Raw genomic sequence first — 24,570 nt, forward strand, 5'->3', positions numbered from 1 at the left:
CACACACACACACATCTCTAAACCATCCAGAGAAGGTCACAAACCACTAGTGACACGAATGCATCGGAAGGAGACAACATCAGCTCTCTGAAAGCCCTGTGGAACAACCTGTAGTGGATTAGGCCACAAGGGTGAAAAAGGATGGACAAACAAAATGTTTCCCGAGTTGGATGGATGAGGCCAACTGTGCCATACTGAAATTAGAGCAGTAAAGAGGAAGAGAAAAGGGGCACAGATGTGGGGAGGATTAGAGCTAAGAAGACTGAAGTGATTTACCACCTAAATCTCCAGGCAGCAAAGGATAGTGGTTTACACACAGTGCACTGATATTAGCATATGGATGAAGAAATGTGTCATGGCCCCACAAACAAACACACACAATAGTGCATTTAGGGCTATCTGCACCTCATTCCCCCTTTAATCTCCCTAAAGTTTAAACTATACACGATAAAGACCTTAATACTGAAAATCTGTCCATTACCAATTGCAAAAGCTTGATCTGAAAGTTAGCCTAGCGTAGCAAAGTATTAAACTTTGGCACGTAACATATCCTGCACTACTTGTGCTTTAGACATGAATGATACCTTAAATCTTGTGGGCTTGCTAAGGAGAGGTGTGCTATTACTTTTCTAAGCAATTAGCAATTAGACTTTTTTCCTGACGGGCAAAATGGACTCACACTGAAGGAGGGACCTGAGCCATATCTAGAAACTAGAATATAATAGAGACTTGGAGAGGGGCGCTTTTTACTTAGGTTAGTAATAAAGAACCCAGAACACTGTAGCAATAGCATTTTGCAAGGGCAAGCATATCTCATTTTGTTCAGTATATATAAAAACAGAATCTATGGATATACAAAATCTACTAGGCAGTTGGTTGTCTAAATCACTAGTCGACTAAATGGAGTTCCTGAATAATTGGGCTGGTTTTGGATTCATATGACCCCGATCAGATACTTTATTCATAGGGTTTTGCATTCAAAAACAGCTAGATATAGCACAATGGAATGTAACAAAATTTAGCATTTTAAAATTAAAATAAATTGAGCTAAAATCCATTTTAACACAGGCCCGGTTTACATCTGGCATTAAGATGACCGATCACAAGTAGATGATGCTAAATACAAGTGTAAAAGGCATCTAAAATGTTTTGAGGTAGACGAAAATGCATTCAACCGGATTGTTTTTATAGTTTAGATGCTCTCATGTGGTCAAATATGTTCGAACAGATGCAAAAGACTTGTATCTAATCAGCTGAAAACACAAGGACTGCTTTTTAAATAATTTTCATTTGCTTCATTTCCCAATCGCCTGTAATCGCATAACATGGGTTTGTTCAGTCAACAGTATTTGTAATGTAGAGTGTGAAGAAATAAGAGGGAAGTGTCTCAAGGAAATCCAAACAGCACTGGTCACAGGAGGCACATTTGAAACTGTTAAAAACAGTTTAAGCCTTGGCTGACCACTTGTGATCACTGAAATCACATCTTAATACCAGGTGAAAACAAGGCCAGCGTCTTAAAAATGCAACACTTGTGACAAGACGCTCAAGTAAAAAAAGCACAGTTAGGTGTGTGATGCAATGGACAAAGATATATTGCTGTCTGTTACAGCAGTGCTTTAAAAGGAACTTTAAAGTAGCAAAAACTCCCTGAGAGGGTTTTATTGTGCAGATAACAGCTAAAGTGCAGCATGCTAACTAAAATACAATAAACCCCTACATACACCAATCTCACTAGCCACATGTCAGACAACTAGTTGACTCACAGAATTTTATTATTCACAGGCACTGTGAAGAGTACGCCGGTCAGAATTAAAGAACAAAGTGCATTGGTTTCTTTTGCGAAACTTTAACCTGTTTTGCACATTGAGCACATTTAACAACAAGAACGCTGCTTAACATACAAGGAAATTAGATGACAAGCAAACAACTGAGAGACAAAGACAAGCAGGCAGACAAAAGCCATGCTACCAAATCAAGATAAAAAGAGCAGCTTGTTTTGTCACCTTGACAAGCAAAGCTTTCTTTATTCTTGTCGGGGTGAGGACTTGTGCATCACACACACATACACACCTTTGCAGTCACATTTGCCAAATCTCACAATGTTCGAACAGATCACCTGGCACTGACCTGCCAGCCAAGCATACAATTATGCCATTTCTAATTTCTGCGAGGGAGGATCTGAAAAGAAAAGGGGAAAAAACACATTTTCCAAATAAAGAAGGTGAGAAATGGAGGACAAATTAATATTCGGAGTGATGAAGACAGGAATGGGCAGATGAATAAAAGAGAGGGATGTGCAACAGATTAGAGCAGCGGAAATATGGAGCTGCATGTTTTTTTGTCTTTCATTCCTTCGTGCCTTTTGGCAGCAGATGAACACACAGCCGTTCCATCCAGTGAAGAGTGAAAAATATAACGTAACAAACAAACTGGAATAAAGTGAACCTGGCCAAGAACACACCAACACAACCAACATCCACAAAAGCTCTGGCACCACAAACCTAGTGTTTTCTCTCTCTACCACTCCCCAACCTCCTCCCTTCACCTTCCCATAATGCCTCTCTCTCTCTCTCTCTCTCTCTCTGTTCTATCTATCTCTCTCTCACACACCAACCACAGCAGTTGGTATTTCTCCCGAGGAGCTCTGGCATGGGTCCAGGAGGTGCCAGTCTGCCTTCTTTTAACAGTGCCCTGTGACTGTGCCAAAAAGACGCCTTCGCCAACACCACAACACCTTACCAACCGCTCCGCCGAAAAAAGGACAGCCAAGGCAAAAGGGAAAAAAGAGGAAAAAAGAAAGTGAGGCAAAGGAAGGCGGGTGAGCTTGACAAAAGAACCAGAAGAGGACTTTTTATGGAGCGGCGAGATTGGTAAAAGGACATTTCTTCTCCGAAACTTCGGCTAAAATGGACCTAATTTGAGGTGAATTGTGTTCCGGCAAACAGAAGAAAAAGCCATAGCCTTGATAAATATCAGAAAGCGCACAGAATCACAACACTATTCCTCAGGGTAGTGCATGTTTTCTCTGCAAATTTAATTGGAAGTCTGCCTGTCCATCATCATGGCACTGGAATGAGCCTTCACAATCCCTCAACACAACAACTTTCTCATGACCCAAGGACCTGACGTTAACCTGGACTATTACAGCACGTGTTTCTGTTGTCAATGTTGCCAATGCTTTTTAAGACTTGAGGATTACACAACTCTAAAATTTACCCTCTATAATATGGGTATATGAATCAATTGTGATACTGGTTGGATGCATATCACTGGTGTTGGGTTCAGTCCAGGGTTATCTCTACTAAATCAGAGTTACCAAAGATTTAGTAGAGAATCTAGAATTGTCAAACTCTTTGGAACCAATTGGAAATTATTTCACTATTTGTAATCCAATTATAAACATACCTAGCAGGGTGAAATATTGATTCACCTGATTCCATAACCACCTAACCATATTGTCTTGAAGGTAAACTGTGTCTCTTGCTTCAAGCGGGACTATATAAATAAATCTATTGTGGAGAAAAAGTCTATACTGCATCTGCATGTAGGCCTAACTGCTGTGTTTATGACTCTGAATATGAAGGAAAAATCAAAGCAGTCTCAGTATGAAAGTGTCTTTCCAGTCTTCACGTTCTTGTTAAACATTGCACATTAAAGGCCGTTTCTGTTGGACCGCACCAACACCACCTCATGCTGGGTCAGCTTAAATCAGCTGAGATACTGGAGTCACCGACAAGTTCAAGTGCCTGTATGTCCCCTGGAGGCGACTGCTGATGCATTCATACCATACTTTCTATTCAAACCTGTATCCAAGCAACCATTTCCGGTTGCTATGGTGAAGGCTGGCCCTCCTCATTGCTACAGTTTACAAGATAGTGCACGTAATCTGTGGAACACCTCCAGCATTCTGATGCTCGAGACAAAACATAAGCTAACAGATACAGTTGTAGAAAAACAGTATTTTCAGGCCCCAAGCAAACAAATGTCAACTTTCTGAATGGTCTGATGATGTAAAAAGATGGGTTTTATACAATAGCTCTATAAAAATGTTCACAGGCGCACTGATGAACATGGCTTTGCTCAGCATGATGACCCAAATGGGTCCATAATATAGATTTGTTCTTAAAAAAAACCCAGAAAGCTCATGACTTATAGTGAAAGGCCAGTAGTATATTGTAATCTAGGGGTTTGGAATCTCGGCTACTAACTCAAAGGTTACGGTTTCAATCTCAGGAAGGGGAAGCTCAGGATCTGGAGAGCTACTGTGATTACAGTTTTACTCGTCACCACTGTGCCCTTGAGCAAAGCTCTTAACTACAGCCTGTTCATGGTGGACTGAGCCTCCTATTTGTGTATTCTATGTAGCTTTGCATAAAAAGCATCTGCTGTGTGGGGGGTGATGGAAAACCAATAGCAGTCACCCACCCAGTCACTCTTTACGGAACTTTTCCTTCTCCAAGGTCAGATGAAATTGCTCTTTAAATGGCAATGGGGTAGAATGTGCATCATTTCAGGGGATATACACACAATGGGCCTCATTCATGAAACATTTGTAAATATATGAGTAAATTCTGAGTAATTTACGCGTAAAACGGACCTTCCCGAAAACTCTCCTCCGGATTCACACATACTTTGTAAAGGTCAGATTTCATAGTTAAATGTATGTATGTTAATGAATTCCAATCATTCGTAAATAGGGCGCGCATGCATGCTCATTCAGAATTAGCATATTCCCGGCCTATGAATTACAGCTACGCAAATTACGTATTTAGGAATGGTGTGGAATCCTTGGACTCAATTCTCAGGTTTGGTAAGTTACAGTGGTGTGAAAAAGTGTTGGCCCCCTTCCTGATTTCTTATTTTTTTGCATGTTTGTCACACTTTAATGTTTCAGATCATCAAACATCAGGAAGGGGGCCAACACTTTTTCACACCACTGTATATAGCATAAATGCATAAGAGACTAATAGGCTATATGCCAAACAATAAATGAATAAATTAGCGTGTGTCCACCAGAGCGTTTTTAGCCAGCTGACATAATGCCTGGTGCTCTTCTGAAAACGACCAGCTGGTGGTGCTTGAAAGAGCTTTGGAGGCACTGCATTTTTCTGGAGTGACGCGTTGTTTGCTATGATTTGGAATATTCACGGTAGTAACATGTTACGAGTATCTTACTTTGAAGAATATTACTGAATATAAAAATGCAGTAACCAGCAATATGAACTTCTCCATTGTTGTGTTGTCCAAGTATGATGGTTCGTCAATGTAGTGTTTTTTCCCACCCCTCCTCCACTGTGATTGGACGGCTGTCATCAGTTTGTCTAAAAGAATACAGAACGTTTGAATGGTTTATGCACCATTTACACATGGTAGGGAGCGATTGTAAATTTCTTTCGTACCAACTAACATTTTCAAAATACGAACATTTTCATGAATCCGAAAATTCACGTCAGAATTTTTTTCTGAATGATTTACACAAAAAATCGTTTCATGATGAAATGTCGTGTTTCATGAATGAGGCTCAATGAAAGAATAATTTCCCAAAATAAGGATTTGAATCACAAGTAATGCTAATGATACAGACAAGTCTGACAAGGCTGAACATAACTAAAATTACCCAAATTATTCATTAACTTAAATTTAATTTAATGAAGTTAGTTAATTACAATATGGCTGGGTGATAAGACGATAATTTTCACGATATAATTTTCCTCGATAAAACGATAACAAGAATTTGATAAATGTTCGATACAATGTTTATGCGACAAAAGCGGAATGAAACAGCTCTACTCGTTTGAACCGCACCACACGGACCATTTATCCACTCAGTTCAAAGTTCAAACTGCAGCGCAAGCTCACTAGAGCAGATGCGTTTACTCACTTATGAGTCTTGGTCACGTGAACACTAAACAGTGCTGTGAGACAACACAAATGACTCAGTGATTTAAACGAGTCTAAAGCCAGATGAAACAGCGCTGACAAACAGCAGAAACACTGTGCGCAACGATACAGTCAGAAGGCTTTTCAATCTACAAATCCCCATTATTTACCATGGATTTACTGTAGTAACACTAACTGCACCATGGTATTTGTGCAGAAATGTGGGATATTCATATTAAATTATATTATATTATCAATGTAGACATGTATTAAATGTATTAAAGCAGTAATGGAATATAATTACAGTGTTTTGTGTGATTAAGCTATAGCAACTGTGCATGTATGCTACTATGGAAGACCAATGGCCTCAAACAGTCAGAATAATTACATTTAAAAAATTAGGTTGTTACAATTTTTACAGATGTTACTACTACTGTCAACTCAAGCTACTGTCAAATTTCTAAGAGAGAAAAAATGTAATATCATCAAAGTCAACCAACACAAACCTGTTTCATTACTTGAAACAATATCACCCAATAGAACATGCAGAAACTAAGAAATTCATTTTTCTATTAAGATATATGTATATTTTGTTAAGGAAAAATTAAAATTGAAAAATGAAAACTAAAAAAAAAAAAAAAAACCGTGAAGTGTCTGTCATCTTAAAGAGCAGTTTAAAAACACAATTAACTGGTTTCTGGTCTGGTTTCTGGTCTGTCTGGTTTCTACAACTTCCACTTAGAAAGTTACAAATCTGCCTTTAAGCTTGAAAGAAATAAAGATTTTAAATTTATCGTGATAATTATCGATATCAGCTGATATGAAAAAATGTTATTGTGATCATTTTTTTGGCTATATCGCCCTGCGCTAATTACAATCCTAAACATGTATTGTTCCATTAAATATCAAGCTTTCCTCAAGCTGCTCTGCTCTCACACTAAAATACTAAAAAAGTAAAAGTAAAAATAAACAGATTTGAAAGAGGTTTGCATGCAAACGCTGTGCACAAAACATCAACATCTAATGAAATGCATATTTGGATACATCACATTTAAATAGACTGCTAATAAAGACATTTAAATAAAGAGGCGTGACTGTGGCGATGACATCAGTACATTTTCTCAGGCAGTTCTGGGCCGAAACTGTTCCAGCATGGCAACAGCAGGTAAGGTTTGATCATCCTCCCCAAAACCCTGTTCCACCCCCCATGGATGCAGAGGCCCGGAAGCTTCCGCCATGCCGTGACAGCGAGCTGCTTCGACAGAAGGGCCGGGAATGCGTGACGGGGGCGGAGCTTTCATGCGCATAATGCACAGATGGGCCTCTGGACACTGCTAGGGCACCAGAACTCCCAGGATGCACCAGGCCAGCAAAACCGTCATGGCTATATCTGAAGGCACATAATCACCTGGTTGTTTGCTGGTGATTACATACATTTATTTATTTCAAGTAGAGGACACCACAACCATTTTTGGAATAAGGGCAGAGAGTGCCTAGTAGCCAACTGGGCCTAGTTTTTGAGTTATGCCCATCCTGTTATATCATTGTAAATACATGTAAATAATAATACTTAAATACATTTATTTTATATTAAATTACTGTTAATTTGGTGTTTTTTCACTCAGTTATGGCATTAGTATCAAACAGGCAAATTATATCAACTTAGATTTAAAAACATTATAAAGTTGTATCAAATAAGATTGGGTGACACGTCTCAGTTAACCAAAGTATTGACAATTATTAGAAGTTTACTAGGCTTTTATGAAATTTGTCCAAAAACCTGTTCTGTTATGACAAGAAAGTTTCAAAGCCCAAAACGCACCGAATTGTAAAAAATTACCCCATCTCGTCTCATCAAATCAATTATACAAAGCTACAGAGATTTTAAAACCTCTTACGGTGTATGAATGAGATTTTATACACATTTATTATGATATTAGTAACTACAATTGTGTCATTTTGCCGGTGTCGTGCCGAAAATTGTTCGTCTGCCGAAAACTGATTGCCATCCGCGTCCGTTCGTTTTACACTTGCCAAAAAGTGATTACAGACTCTACTTATTGAGTGAACTAAAGAGCAGTTTAAAAACACAATTAACTGGTTTCTGGTCTGGTTTCTGGTCTGTCTGGTTTCTACAACTTCCACTTAGAAAGTTACAAATCTGCCGTTAAGCTTGAAAGAAATAAAGATTTTAAATTTATCGTGATAATTATCGATATCAGCTGATATGAAAAAATGTTATTGTGATCATTTTTTTGGCTATATCGCCCTGCGCTAATTACAATCCTAAACATGTATTGTTCCATTAAATATCAAGCTTTCCTCAAGCTGCTCTGCTCTCACACTAAAATACTAAAAAAGTAAAAGTAAAAATAAACAGATTTGAAAGAGGTTTGCATGCAAACGCTGTGCACAAAACATCAACATCTAATGAAATGCATATTTGGATACATCACATTTAAATAGACTGCTAATAAAGACATTTAAATAAAGAGGCGTGACTGTGGCGATGACATCAGTACATTTTCTCAGGCAGTTCTGGGCCGAAACTGTTCCAGCATGGCAACAGCAGGTAAGGTTTGATCATCCTCCCCAAAACCCTGTTCCACCCCCCATGGATGCAGAGGCCCGGAAGCTTCCGCCATGCCGTGACAGCGAGCTGCTTCGACAGAAGGGCCGGGAATGCGTGACGGGGGCGGAGCTTTCATGCGCATAATGCACAGATGGGCCTCTGGACACTGCTAGGGCACCAGAACTCCCAGGATGCACCAGGCCAGCAAAACCGTCATGGCTATATCTGAAGGCACATAATCACCTGGTTGTTTGCTGGTGATTACATACATTTATTTATTTCAAGTAGAGGACACCACAACCATTTTTGGAATAAGGGCAGAGAGTGCCTAGTAGCCAACTGGGCCTAGTTTTTGAGTTATGCCCATCCTGTTATATCATTGTAAATACATGTAAATAATAATACTTAAATACATTTATTTTATATTAAATTACTGTTAATTTGGTGTTTTTTCACTCAGTTATGGCATTAGTATCAAACAGGCAAATTATATCAACTTAGATTTAAAAACATTATAAAGTTGTATCAAATAAGATTGGGTGACACGTCTCAGTTAACCAAAGTATTGACAATTATTAGAAGTTTACTAGGCTTTTATGAAATTTGTCCAAAAACCTGTTCTGTTATGACAAGAAAGTTTCAAAGCCCAAAACGCACCGAATTGTAAAAAATTACCCCATCTCGTCTCATCAAATCAATTATACAAAGCTACAGAGATTTTAAAACCTCTTACGGTGTATGAATGAGATTTTATACACATTTATTATGATATTAGTAACTACAATTGTGTCATTTTGCCGGTGTCGTGCCGAAAATTGTTCGTCTGCCGAAAACTGATTGCCATCCGCGTCCGTTCGTTTTACACTTGCCAAAAAGTGATTACAGACTCTACTTATTGAGTGAACTGTTCTTTCTGCCTCAAAATGACTTGATTTCATTCATTATTGTTATATTTGATAGATTATAGCTCATTCAGTCCTTTTTACCTGTTGAAATGGCTTTAAATGGCCAATAAAACCCATAAAATGCAGTTTTACACTTGCCAAAAAGGGAACTGTTCTTTCTGCCTCAAAATGACTTGATTTCATTCATGGTTGTTGTCAAAAAGTATTTCAACAGGTTAAAAAAGAGTGAATGAGCTATAATCTGTCAAATATAAAAACCATGAACGAAATCAAGTCATTTTGAGGCAGAGATAGCAGTTCACTCAATAACTAGAGTCAGTTTTCGGCAGACGATCAATTTTCGGCACGACACCGGTATTCCGGTTACCATGGTTTTTGTTTGAATGCGGAAGTTGCCGTCTATACAACTGTCCTGATGTCCCGGATGTAATGTGGCGTACGAGTTTATTCTATGAGAAACGCACGAGTGTCAAATCAAGCTGCTTTAACATCAGTGTCCCTTGACATTTCACGAGAGACGGAATGTACCTGCCACGACCATTTTCTCCTCCCTGCCCTTCAGAGAGCGTTCTTTGGTGGTCAAAACGCTCTTGTTTGCCATACTGAGCTGAGCGACTGTCACTCGCAGACCTAGCTGCAGGACGATGAGGATGATGATGATGATGGCCGCGTGCGCTCCCGCTTGCAGAAATAAACATGTCCGCGCGAGCGCCATGGAGAGGGAGGAGGAGTGAGGGGACGGCCTCGCCCACCTCATGAATATTCATCAAGTGCTGGGGGACTTCGCCAGATGAATATTAACTAGCCGGAGGTTAATGTGACTTTGCCACAAAAGCCTCCCGTGCGGTATGTGCGGGTAAGAAATTAAATTAAAATAAATATCCACATTACGATAGAAGTTCGGCATGCAAATTAGCTTCCAGCACCCCCGTCACTACAGCAAAACTGAGCATCTGTGTGCTGTCGTAGAGGAGCGCGGCTGCATACATTCAAATTAGCATCTGGAATCCATTCATCATGATTATTGCTATTTCTGTGCATGTAAATACTTGCATTATTTCCTTCCATTGCAGTGGTGGCTGTATTCACTGACAAGTGTCAAAATAAAGGCACCGCCTCTAAACCCTGTCAAAAAGGATGCTTTGCCTTCCTTAAATGTTGAATTCTCATTTTAATTTAAGATAGCGCCACGAAAAAGCTAAAATTGTGTCAGTTCAGGTCATTATCCAACATTAAATTCACGGTATATGTACTGATGCTGTGTTTCACCCTTCAAGTCAAATCTATGGCTGCACTGAAATATTAAACAAGGTTAACATGTAGACCACCAGTGATCCACAGAATCCTATAAACTTTAAGATTTGTAGCTGTAATGTCAGCGAGTGTGGCTTTTCTTTTCTATGTTTGGATTGCAGATACTCCTCACCAGTGCTCTGTTCATTTCAACCATATTTTAAGAAGATAGATAGATACATACATGTATTGTGTAAGAATTGCATCTTGAACATTTGAAAAAAAGAGGAATTATTCATGTTTTTAAAGGCAAATATACATCACACCATGCGTGTTCAGACTAGAAGGATGAAAGAAAGACAAAAATCTGGCTTTTTGTTGTAATTTGTTATTTTCACTTTTAAAATTACAGCCTCTTATCTGAGAAAAGGAGTAGGATTAGTGTCACCTGTAGAGGTGTTAAGGGCAGAAAGAGAGGCTTTGAAATTGCTTTGCAAATGAGATTTAATTACAAAATGCATGCTGACAAGAGCAGCAGTGCTAAAACAAAACCCGAGGAGGAAATCACTGGTTCATGGAAGCTGTGAGATGCTGTGAAACAGATATACTAATGGTTAAATACTAAGTGAGGTGAAATGTATATACATATATATATATATACAGTGGGTACGGAAAGTATTCAGACCCCCTTAAATTTTTCGCTCTTTGTTATATTGCAGCCATTTGCTAAAATCATTTAAGTTAATTTTTTTTCCTCATTAATGTACACACAGCACCCCATATTGACAGAAAAACACAGAATCGTTGACATTTTTGCAGATTTATTAAAAAAGAAAAACTGAAATATCACATGGTCCTAAGTATTCAGACCCTTTGCTCAGTATGTATATATATATTAGGGGTGTAACGGTTCACAAAATTCACGGTGCGGTTCGATACGATACAGTTGTTTCACGGTTCGGTATGTTTTCAATACAGCAAAAAGAAAGAAATGCCAGAGAAATTTCCTTGATTTTTGACAATTTTTTAATCATGATTTGTTACGGTGATTTGTTTTGCCCTGTTTGAATCAGTTGGAAATGCCTGCCTAAATGCTGCGGGGATAGTTTGTAGAGTGTGTTTGTCTCCTTGTTTTCGTCTAGTTCCATAATTCTGATATCAATAGGAACAATATTTTAAAAAGCCTCAAACTGCCAAGAATGCCCACAACAGATGTCTGTACCTAAAACTTCTGAAAAATGAATTTGCCAAACCTATGAAACCTCCTCCTATAAAACTATATAGTATTTTAGGAAAAAAACTGCACAAATAAATTAACGTTCACCTTTTATTTGTATTTAGCCTTCATACAAACAAAAGAAATGTGAAATCACTGTCAAATAAATGTAAAAGACTCTCATGCTCACCTTAATAATATGAATATATTTAACTTTAAACTATAAGATAGACTGATTATTCTTATACACTCTTAAAAATAAAGGTTCTTAAAAGGTTCTTCACAGCGATGCCATAGAAGAACCATTCTTGGTTCCACAAAGAACCATTCAGTCAAAGGTTCCTTAAAGAACCATCTCTTTCTCCCCTTTTTGTAAACTGAAGAACCTTATTTCGCCACAAAGAACCTTTTGTGAAACAGAAAGGTTCTTCAGATGTTAAAGGTTCTCTATGGAACCATTTAGACAAAAAGGTTCTTCTATGGCATCGTGAAGCACCTTTATTTTTAAGAGGGTAGATTGAAACAAAAGGGCTTCAGCCAGGATAAAGAATATGAAAAGTGCTCAGAGTTGCAGCAGAAAACAAAAACAAAGAGTGAGCAACAACAAAAACATGTTTCTGGAGACGGGCTCATTCTCTGCCAGCAGGAGGCGCTTCTGGAGCGGTAGTAACAGTGGTTTCCTCGGTAACAGCTGTACACAAAGCAGCGCTGCGCTCATGAACGCTGCTTTATCAGATAAAATGAAAATGCCATCGAAACTTTTCTGAAGACAGTTGGTTCCCTTCAAAGACATTCATATAAAACACCTGCACTGTGTTTTGATTTTGAAACGTGCAGTGCTCATGTTTATTCAACGAAGTCAAACACCACAAATAAATCAATGTATGGGAAACACTGGTAACGTTTATCGAAATATCGGAAATGTGTTTAAAAATCATATCACCGTTATTGAAAAAAATTATATTGCCATATATATTGATATTAAATGATTGTCTAGCCATAATGCAACGAACGATCTAGTCCAGCCTATGCCTGACTGGAGCAGTGTGTTTTTCTTTGGGGGCTGTTACGTCGTTTGGGTTGCCTTGTTGAGCGCAGTGGCACTGAGAACATTATATTTCACACACTTTATTTTATTTTCCAAATGTAATAGGATTAGTCCAATATATATGGGCTTTTCTCTGCAAATATTAAAATGAACAGTTCACCCCAAAATGACAATTTGCTAAAAAAAAAAAAGTACCCTCAGGTCATCCAAGATGTAGTTGTGTAGTGAAAAGATTTTGGAGAAATGTAGCATTACATCACTTGCTCATCAAAGGATCCTCTGCAGTGAATGAGAGTCCAAACAGCTGATATGATGAAAGCATCACATTAACCCACAAGTAATTGACATGACTCCAGTCCATCAGTTAACATCTTCAAACCGTTGTTTTCGGCTAAAATACAAGTCCTCTATCCATAATATTAAAAAGCCATCTTGCCTGAATCTTGTCTGTATGCAAAGATCAAGCACTGTCTACAAAACAAATATGTTGGTGGATTTTGAGAGGACAACAGGGAGATTACTTTTTTACTGGAGGAAACGTTATTATGGATTATGAACTATTTTAACCTCCTGAGAGCCTGCATCCTCATATGAGGACATAAGACTGGATGTCCTGTACAGAGCACATTCAGGGCTTTTCAGAGATACTAAATGTTTGGATGTTTCACCATGACCACTCCCTCTCCTTGGTCTTCAAAAATGTCTGAAATTAATTTAGTGACACTCTTATGGGAATATGATAATATTTTGTAATTATCATTTAAATCTGACTAATTTTTAAACTGTGTGTCATAAATCAACATCTCAGGAAAATGTTATGGGGTTTCAAATCAAAATATGACTTTCTGTTACGAAACAGGACGTTGATTTGTTCGTTCATATGAGGACACCGGGACTAAAAGCATGCTTATTACGCATTTTGGGAGACACAACAAATGAATAGGGAAAGTAAATATATTTCAATATTCCTATGAGATATTATATATTATTATTATGAAAATCTTGTCAATTATTACTCTCAATATTACACTTCTTTTTTCATTACATGTTGCCCCAAAAACACAAGTTTGATTTAAAAAAATGTATTGGTGATTTAAAAAATCAATTGTTTTTGCCTATGCATGTTCATTCATGTCTTTTTATTTTTTTTAAAGAAATTGAGTCCCGATGTCCTCTACCAAGGACGTAGCATAACTTATGAATGAAATATAATTTTTAACATTTTATTTTATTTTTTTACTTTTTTTTATGCTATAAACAATGTAATGACATGAAAAAATTAAAATTTTTTCCTAAAATGTTTTGCCGGGTCTTAAGAGGTAAATGATGGATTTGTTTCTTACAAACATGCAGCTTTTCATGTTAATTGATGGGCTGGAGTTGTGTGGATTACTTATGATGTTTTATTAGCCGTTTGGACTCTCATTCTGATGGCACCCATTCACTGCAGAGGATCCAATAGTAAACAAGTGATGTAATGCTCCTCTAAATTTCTCCAAATCTGTTCCGATGAAGATACAAACCCATCTACAACTTTGATTGGCCTGAGGGCGAGTACATTTCCAGGAAATGTTCATTTTTGGGTGAACTATTCCTTTAATATATGCAATAAAGTATGATTAATTTGCTTAATTAACTGGCATATCATGTAATGAAATAAATTAAAAATTTTAATTAAATAACAGTTTTACTAATTTAACTTAAAGTTAAACTGAGAAAAAAGCAAAAAGAAGACTAAATCAGTGACTCTCTGTCCCTGACATGATAGCAGGCAAAGATGGACTGTGCTACTGATACACAACACTCTGTAGGTTTCCATTACCGGGTCTTAAGAGGTAAATGATGGATTTGTTTCTTACAAACATGCAGCTTTTCATGTTAATTGATGGGCTGGAGTTGTGTGGATTACTTATGATGTTTTATTAGCCGTTTGGACTCTCATTCTGATGGCACCCATTCACTGCAGAGGATCCAATAGTAAACAAGTGATGTAATGCTCCTCTAAATTTCTCCAAATCTGTTCCGATGAAGATACAAACCCATCTACAACTTTGATTGGCCTGAGGGCGAGTACATTTCCAGGAAATGTTCATTTTTGGGTGAACTATTCCTTTAATATATGCAATAAAGTATGATTAATTTGCTTAATTAACTGGCATATCATGTAATGAAATAAATTAAAAATTTTAATTAAATAACAGTTTTACTAATTTAACTTAAAGTTAAACTGAGAAAAAAGCAAAAAGAAGACTAAATCAGTGACTCTCTGTCCCTGACATGATAGCAGGCAAAGATGGACTGTGCTACTGATACACAACACTCTGTAGGTTTCCATTATCAGTAGAGATATTTTAGTGCAGAATATTGTCAAAATAGATTACATTAAACTTATGCATTCAATCAAGACATCTCTCTTTCTGTTGTTTTGTATTTGCGATTCTTATCCCGAGAAACTGGTGTTTCTGTAAATGGCAACAAAACTGTTGTTTGATGGCTCATGGATTAGAGCAAAAAAAAAAAAAGGAAAGAGGTCTCTCAAAAGGAACGACGGGGGTAGATTTGCAGCTATATTCATTTTCCTTGTTACCGTTAGAGGGCCATTAACGTCTGATCGTTTACATTTATGCTCTTGGCAGATGCTGCTCGTACCAGCTGGAGGTTCAGATCACCGTATTCTGAAAATACAAGAGGGCTATGGATTTTGTTAATGACAGATTACTGTAGGTTGAGAACAAGAAAGAGAAGGTGAAATAGGTAGGTATTCAAAGAGGGAAAATGTGAGTGCAAGTGATAAATGGATTCACAGGATGAGTTAATCAGAGATTAATTAAGGCCATTTTTGAATGGATTGGCCTGGTGTTTATGGCACCAGGTTTGACAGTCAGTTTTAAACATTGATTTGTTTTGTGAAGTCATCTATGCTACAGTTGAAAGTGTTGTTAAGCTTTGACTGCTTACGGCATACACACATTTCTTTCTGATTAACATGAGAAAGAAAAGAGGCAATCGACTGTTGGGTGTTTTAGCATAATTGTGGCTTTGCTGGTCTCACTCGAGTGAGATGCTTAATTAAAAAAATAAATCACGCTTCTGCGTCACCACTAAAGAATTTTTTTTTCCTTTCCCTCCTCACTCACTCAGAAATGTATCATCAGTGTGTCCGTAAAGGTCACACTGCAACCGCTGTGTCCAAACCAGGGCCACATCCACCCAATCCCACTTCAGAATTAGCTGGTGAACTCGTTAACTGGTTAGCAGATATCATCCTCCCCTCCCCCTCCCCCTTCACCCTTGCTGTTTTTACTCCGGAGCTGCCTTGAGTAAGACACTTACCCCACATGGGATGGTCAGATTAGAGCTTCTCCATAATCCTGTATGCAGAGACGACAGAGATGTGTCAATCTCTGCATCTCTAGGTATGTTTCTTTCTCTGTGTATGTTTGCATCGCTCAAATGTGCTCCATCAAGTAGACACAAGGTTTTCGGCCATATTAAGTGATATTCCAAACTGTATGGTGGTAATATTCAGTCCGAAGGGCACCTCAAACAGCATAAAAAACAAGGGTAACACTTTATTTTAAGGTGTCCTTGTTACACATGTTACATTTACTTACTATTATAATAACAATTCATTATGCATGATTACATGCAAGTAACCCTAAACCAAACCCTAATCCTAACCCTAACCATATAGTAAGTACATGTAGTTAATCAATAATTCTTAGTACTTATATGTATAATTACACTGTAACAAGGACACCTTAAAATAAAGTGTTACCGAAACAAGTGTGTACTTTAATTAATAATTCTTAGTACTTGTATGTATAATTACACTGTAACAAGGACACCTTAAAATAAAGTGTTACCGAAACAAGTGTGTACTGATTTATAACTTTACAGGAAGTGGACAGGGAAACTTACCTTCTAATTTTATTCAGCAAGGTTACATTGAATTGATCAAAAGTGACAGTAATGACTTTTAAATTTTTACAATGTAAATTTGAAATATTTTATTTCATATAAATGCTGTTCTTTTAAACTTTATTTTTATTAAAGAATCCTGAAAACAAAAATGGATCACGGTTTCCAGAAAATATCAAGCAGCATAACTGTTTGGTGATAATGTCATGAAATGTTTTTTTGAGCAGCAAATCATATTAGAATAAAAATTCAGCTTTGCCATCACAGAAATAAATTACATTTATATTAAAATAATATATATTAATATATTACATTGTATATAAGTATTTACAAAAAGTAGAAACGTTTATTTTTTTTAATTTAATAATATTTCACAATACAAAATGTAGCCTTGGTGAGCATAATAAACTTTTTTCAAAATACTAAAAAATCTTACCCTTATATCCTTATATATTATAGCCTTGTGGGCAGCATGCCAACATACAGCGTCATTTGCACTACGGGCATCCCAAGTTCGAACCCCGGCTTGTGGACCTTTCCCGATCCTGCCCGCCCCCTCCCACTTCGCTTTCTGTCAGCTCTAAACTGTCCTATCATAATAAAGGCAAAAACACCAAAAATAAATCTTTAGAATGTAAATACATATTACATATTACATATACACATAATCATATACTTCCTCAGTCACCTGCAATAACAATTATACATTTGAATCCACCCTTTAGTCCCATTCCAATGGGCATCATTATATTGTAGGGCAAATACACGCAAACCTTCTCACTCTCCTTCTTCTCTTGTCTTCCTGGCCACCTGTCTTTCCTCCCACCCCCTCCAATTTCTCGTCCCTTTGGAGCTCCTCTCTTACCTGAAGCCTTGTTTGGCATCCTGTGCTGGGATTACATTTAATCTGGACACGTGCCACTGGCCTCCCTCCCTCCCCCTCATAGTCATCCTTTTCCTCCCCGCTCTTGTGCAGAAATCTGTGGCTGCAGGCTTTTAATGTCTCCTATAGGGCTTTCACTGTGAGCAAGATTTACAATGAAAAAACAGGAAGTACTGTGAGGATGGCATGAAATGCATAAACAATATTTATAAAATAATATAGCCAAATGCACAATAGCATTTTTAGTTTTTATATGATCTACTGTGTTACATCAACACAGTGTTACATCTTTACTTAATATTCTAATGATTTTTGGCATTAAAGAAAAATCTATAATTTTGACCCATACTATGTTTTTTTTGGCAATTGCCACAAATATACCTGGTGCTACTTATGACTGGTTTTGTGGTCCAGGGTCACATATGCAATTTACTGTAAAGGAATGTATGATAATTATTATGATATCTCCAAATTTCTTTAAATGACTTAAGACTGGTTTTGTGGTCCAGGGTGACATATGTTTGTGGAAACTATTAAACTTGTTTATAATACATTTTACATTATATAACGTGTTAAAATGTGTGTATTTTATAATTATAATTGTCCAAATGTGATATAAATATTACAATGTTTATTAATAATTTTATTAAATATTAAATAAATATTAATTTTTATGAATATAGTTTATTGATAAAAAGCAAAATAAATAAATCACACCCCTCAATCGCAGAATCCAACTGCAGCTGATTGTCTGAAACTATAATAGGAATGCATTGAAATTAGGATCCATGCACAGACAATTCCAGTAAAGAGTCTTTTTTTTTTTTTTAAGATTTACAACTGGGGTAAAATATTACTAGTCTGGGGTAAATATGGGGATAATAACAGCTTGAATTTAGCTAATAAAATGAAATATTGATATTTAAGGCGTAAATAGTAAATATGGCTGCATCTCTACTGACAGATGTACAGTAAATTTATATTTTGTTTCTGACATACCAAAGAAATCAGAATAAAAAGAAAGAGAGATGGGTTGGTGGAATTTAACTAAGGAAAATTAATTGCTGTTATGTGTATCCTGTCAGCAGTCATTATTTCAGGGTCAATCTGACCCACTGCCTTTCATTTACTGCAGTGCACACACACTCACGTCACTGCATTAATTAACGATGCACGTTTTCCCAATTGATGCACCTTTGAGTCAAAATTTGTAAAGATGACCGTGGCCCACTGCTCATTTAAATGAAACCTGAATCAACTCCACTCAAGAGTCTGACATCTGCATCTGCCCTTACAGAAAAGCGCTGCGATTAAATATTACAAATGCTTACCTAATAATCCTTATAAACTGAGTTTGTTTGTATGTGTGACCTACCGTCTGATCGTAGCTGATTATTAAAAATTACCATTCGTCTCTCTGCTTAAATAGGCCGCAAAATTGATTTGCCTTCCTGTTGCCGCCTCTGACAGTTTCACTGACATGTTCTTATTATAAGCAGTACGAGCATTATCACATACATTAATCAGAAAAGAATTCAGCCGTTGACGGCATACTTTAATTACAAATCACGCACTTATCCGACGACGAACCACAAAAAAGCGGAAGATTAAAATAATTGTGATTGCAAAAATCCTGTTTATAGATGGTCATGAGGCAACGCTGACCTTGAAAGACTGTCTTAACATAATCAGACATACTGATGTTACATACAGAAAGCAGAAAAATATCCAGTTCTCTGTGCGTTTATTATTAATGTGGGGGATTTTATACTGCCAGCAGTATTTTTCCATAACCAAACGCACAGATGAAATGCCTCAGAACCTCAGAGTGAAGACAGATGCATAATTTTGCGAAGCACATGCGCACGCTAAAGTGGTGCGAAACGAAGAAGTGGGTCATGGAGTGATTTGTTTTAGAGAGGGGGTGGAAACTGGGTCACTGGATGCAGAGGCGGCGAGAGGGGGGTTGCTTTTGGGAGCTTCTGTGTGCTGTTGCTGGGCTGACTATTGGGGTGTAGCACAGATGAAATGCCTCTGAACCTCAGTGAAGACAGATGCATAATTTTGCGAAGCACATGCGCACGCTAAAGTGGTGCGAAACGAAGAAGTGGGTCATGGAGTGATTTGTTTTAGAGAGGGGGTGGAAACTGGGTCACTGGATGCAGAGGCGGCGAGAGGGGGGTTGCTTTTGGGAGCTTCTGTGTGCTGTTGCTGGGCTGACTATTGGGGTGTACTGAGAAAAAAGGGAGGGAGAGAGAAACAGAGATAGAAAGAGAAGTTCCCATCCTTTTTTTGGAATTAGTCATGTTGTAGGGTCTAGGAGCATCATTATTTCAAGAAGCATCCGAAGATGCTAGATCCCATTCCAAATGCAGTATTCCAGATCTTCGACTACAAAGAGAATGAATAATCATCTGAGGTATGAAAGAAATGTAAAATGGGACACCATTAGATGTCATTTCAATGAAAAAACAACAATTCTGCACTTCTACTTAATCAGCAAACCCAAAACCCCCGCCACCCTCTCTATCAGAGTGATGTGGTCAGAGCTAATGAAATTGCCACTAATATTAAGGGCACTGGAGGACACCAGTGACCCAGGGGGAGAGCAGGGCATCGATCCATCAACAATGAAGCGCTCATGCTTTCAGCTGCACACTGGAGACTGCACTGCGCACTGCCATAACTAGCATCACATCCTCTATTCTAGTATGAGCTTTAGTGCTAAATACATGTATGACAAATTAAAGCTGCAGTGCTGTCCCTTTTTCACCCAGCAGGATCATATTTTACAGATATGATTAGAGGAAATAACTGAGCATCATCTGACTGTGATATACTAGCTATTGTATTAAAGGCACAGTACACCCAAAAATAAAAATTCTGTGACCATCCTGTCAATGCAAAAAGATATGACTTTTTTCTTCTGAGGAACATAAAGAACGAGCTTTTATAAAATGACTTTTAAAAATATCTTATAGGTTATAAATAGGTTATAATGCCATATAGGTTTGGAACAACGTGAAGGTGAACTCTCCCTTTAAATGTGTTGATTTACCAACAAACTGTGCTTTTTGTTGCAGATATTTAAAAAAAACAAATGCCTTTTGAAAAACAGTTTCTTTCAAAATATTTTCTTTTGTGCTCCACAGAAGAACAAAAGTCATACTGGGTTGGAACAAAATGAGGGTTAATAAATTGTGACAGAATTTTAAGTTCTTAGCTGAACTATCCCATTAAATTGTTAACAACAAATTGTATTTTTGTTGCAGATATTTTGAAAAATGCCTTTCGAAAAACAGTTGCTACATTCTTCAAAATATCTTCTTTTGTGGTTTGCAGAAGAACGAATGTCATACATGTTTGGAATAACATGATGGTGAATAAATGATGCCAGTTGATTTTGTTGATTTAACAACAAACTGTTCTTATGTTTGCAGATATTTTGAAAAATGCCTTTTGAAAAACAGTTGCAACAATCTTTAAAATATCTTCTTTTGTGTTCCAAAGAAGAATGAAAGGCATACAGGTTTGAAACAACATAAGGGTGAATAAATGGCAGCAAGATTTTCATTTTCAGGTGAACTATCCCTTTAATGTGTTGATTTAACAACAAATTGTATTTTTTGTTGCATTTGTCTGTACATTTCATGCTTTTATATATGTGTGCATGCATGTTAGTGCAGTGGCGAACACAATAGCACATGCTGCCGGATTTACCAAACGACCTACCAAGCATTCTGCACAGACACACACGCATCAGTGCTCGCTCACATACACATCTGTGCATAGCCCATAGGCAAACACACACTCCTGAGACACACATATAATGGCCAACTCATTATACCCATATACCTTTAAAGCAGGAGGACACAAAAGCACAAAAAACACAACAAACATCTTAACGTTCAACTGTGCACCGCTCTGCTTTTTCCCACTTGTATGCTGTGGCTTGCATTAGTTTAAAATAATGATCTTTCACCCTTAAATACTACAGGTTTAGGTTTTAAACTCATTTAGCTTTAGTCTTTGTAATCTTGTAAATGTCCCATTTCGGCTCGTCAGTGAGGACGTTTTCGCTACCCATCTGTTATGTGACCTCTTTAAAATGATGCAGCGCAAAGACCGACCGCTTCAACAGAACATCTGGCTGCTTTGTTTCTGTTTATTTATTTTTTGATGGAAATTTTAATCTGATGCTGACATACAAGATATGAACTCTGGGATTGAAAAAAATGAATCTTGAAAAAATAAATGAAGCCTGAAAATGGGTCCTTTTTACATATAGGACAGAAAAAATATTTAAAAATATATTTTTTAAATGTGATGAATTCTGTTCAGAAAAACTGTAGTGTTTGTTTAACCATTTCAAATGTGAACAAAACGCAATGAATGTGCAGTCACTTTTAAAGAAACACCCACACTATCATGGAAGTGTATTTAAATTAAGCTCTTACCACACAAAAGCACGCAACCACACAGACATAATTCATACAGAATATGCCAACACACACACACACACACACACACACACACACACACAAGGAGCAGGTCCTGGGATGCTCGTCATTTGTAATGAGGCGATAATCCTGCTCAAACGCTCCTATTTGCTAATCTGTCAGATTACAGATTAAAGTGCACTCAGAGGACGCTATTGCTAGGAGGAATGCAGGCTATGCTAGTGCTGACACACACAGACAAACACACACACACTGGCCCTAATCTCTTCCATTTACATACACTTCATTTCTGTTTGATTTGCCTGGGGCATACACGCACATAAAATAGTGCACTCAGAGGACGCTATTGCTAGGAGGAATGCAGGATATGCTAGTGCTGACACACACAGACAAACACACACACACACTGGCCCTAATCTCTTCCATTTACATACACTTCATTTCTGTTTGATTTGCCTGGGGCATACACGCACATAAAATGCAAAAATATACAATAATGATCTCATGCAGGAATATACTGTACACACATTGACAAAGACATAAATAGAGCAAGGAGACATTTTCAGCGTGCTACACACAAACACGCAGTTTTAAAGACAGTTGTAGATGTTTACTCGCCCACAATATTCCCTTTTACGTTTTAGCTCCATTAAAAAATATTATTGTGTGGTGGTGCTTAATTAATTTATAATTATAAAAAATGCATACATTTATATGAATATATTTAAAATAATTATAATACTCCATATATATTAAATATTTTAATGACATTAACACACATTATTTCTATTCATGAAAAAGTCAAAATGTTTATTATATAGCCATGCATACTTTGCATAAAATTTTAAAATTCTATTTTTTCAAAGAACAGAATGTTCTTCCAGTCCTCCGCAGCAGAAAATGCTGAAGCATAGAATTGATTTAAATGTCAGATATAGTTCAAACGCTGTTCAAAATCCAAGACTAAACAGTATTGATCTCTTCTGTACAGCTAGTTCACTGGGGTTTCACGCTTTGAAACGCTTCCAGATTTAACACCATCAAGTGTGATGCAGACGAACGAAGAAAAAATTATTTAAAATGAAAATTTCTTTTGCATTTGAAGCTCCCGTCCCGCTGATTCACAGTGATATTACGCATTAGTGAAGTAGCAGCTCGTGTTATATCATGCATGATGTATCGTCTCAGCGTGTGCGTGCGTGTCAGAGGAGCATATTGGGTTGCCTCCCCAAGGCCCCCCTTTTGCAATCAGCTGATCACCCTGAAAAGATGGAGTGGTTCAGGGTCAAAGGTCAACTGTGTCACCCCGCCACCCCCTAGCAGTCAGTATGTATTACCATACATTAACCCTCAACGTCTAGATGCGTGCTCAGCTGCATTCAGTTTATGAGTGTGTGTTTACCTTATTTCCAAATATAGCAGCCATTTATGTGATATCAGTGTATTTCTAGGTAAACGTGATGCTGCACACTTTCTTCCTGCATTTATGTGCAATTTACTGTGTGTGTGTGTGTGTGTGTATACATCTTGGTCAGAGAGGGTCTCCCCTCCCCTGCTCAGTCAACCCCCTGCGTGTGTAATCCCTGCCAGCGTTTATATATGTATATGCGCATTCTCAGCTTTTGTTTTTTGTTTTTTTAGTGACGCGCACTGCTGGATTTTCTCAGGATGATTTTCTCACAGGGGAGAATACTCCTCTTTTTGTTGTTGTTGTTGTTGTTTTGGTTTTTAAGAGGCTGCAGCATCCCAGCACCTGTTTTTCCCTTCCTGCATGCGTGAAAACCTTCCTACCTGCCTACCTCTCCCCTAAACCCCCTTCACCCCATCCCCAGAACATGTCCCCTTGCAATCCCACTCTCCAGCCCCCAGGAAAAGGAGCCTCAGCTGGGGTAGATAGCTTCGGCAGGACCCCCTGTTCACCCTTGGATGGAGAATAGCGAGAACTGACGGAACTAAGAGAACGGGGAAAAACCGGGATATACGCTTCTGTTTTCTCCACTAGAGCGAGAATGCGAGGAAAAAAGAACGAAGCTAAAGATAATTTGCTGCTTAATGTCAGTAGTTTTGAAGAAATAGACAGTGCTTCGTGCTTCTGGGTAATTGTTGTATGTGATCTGATGCTTGTGGCTGTAACTAATGTGTTTTGGAATATTATTATTATTATTTTCCTAAATACATGTACATGTTCTCTGTAACGTATGCATTTATTTCAACTGTCATCGTCAGCTTCAACTCATTTTATGTGATGTGATTTTAACCGTACTTGTTTTTACTTGCCGTATAGGTGTGCGTATGCTGAGAGAGAGTGAGAGAAATAAAAGACAGAGAGAGAGGTGGGGGGAGAGAGGGAGAGAACAGACTGTCATAGGGAAGCGCTAGCTTTACATTGTGATGCTGGCAGCCGTCTCATCATGGCGGTAGACGTGCTGAATGGACGAGGGGGAGAGCA

General features: G+C 37.7%; 1 protein-coding gene across 3 annotated transcripts in view; it reads right to left on the bottom strand.

Moving 5' to 3' along the window:
* Positions 1-10,478, bottom strand: part of LOC107697700 (peptide methionine sulfoxide reductase MsrA 1-like) — a 34,998-nt gene extending 24,520 nt beyond the window's left edge. For all 3 annotated transcript variants that reach the window (XM_016498499.1, XM_016498498.1, XM_016498500.1), the window contains exon 1: positions 9,889-10,478. In XM_016498499.1, the coding sequence (XP_016353985.1) occupies positions 9,889-10,117 (229 nt within the window). In that variant the 5' untranslated portion in view covers positions 10,118-10,478. The remainder of the gene's footprint in view (positions 1-9,888) is intronic.
* Between the last annotated feature and the right edge of the window lie 14,092 nt (positions 10,479-24,570).

This window comes from Sinocyclocheilus anshuiensis, unplaced genomic scaffold, assembly GCF_001515605.1.
Source record: "Sinocyclocheilus anshuiensis isolate Anshui unplaced genomic scaffold, SAMN03320099.WGS_v1.1 scaffold446, whole genome shotgun sequence".
NCBI classification, from domain to species: domain Eukaryota; kingdom Metazoa; phylum Chordata; class Actinopteri; order Cypriniformes; family Cyprinidae; genus Sinocyclocheilus; species Sinocyclocheilus anshuiensis.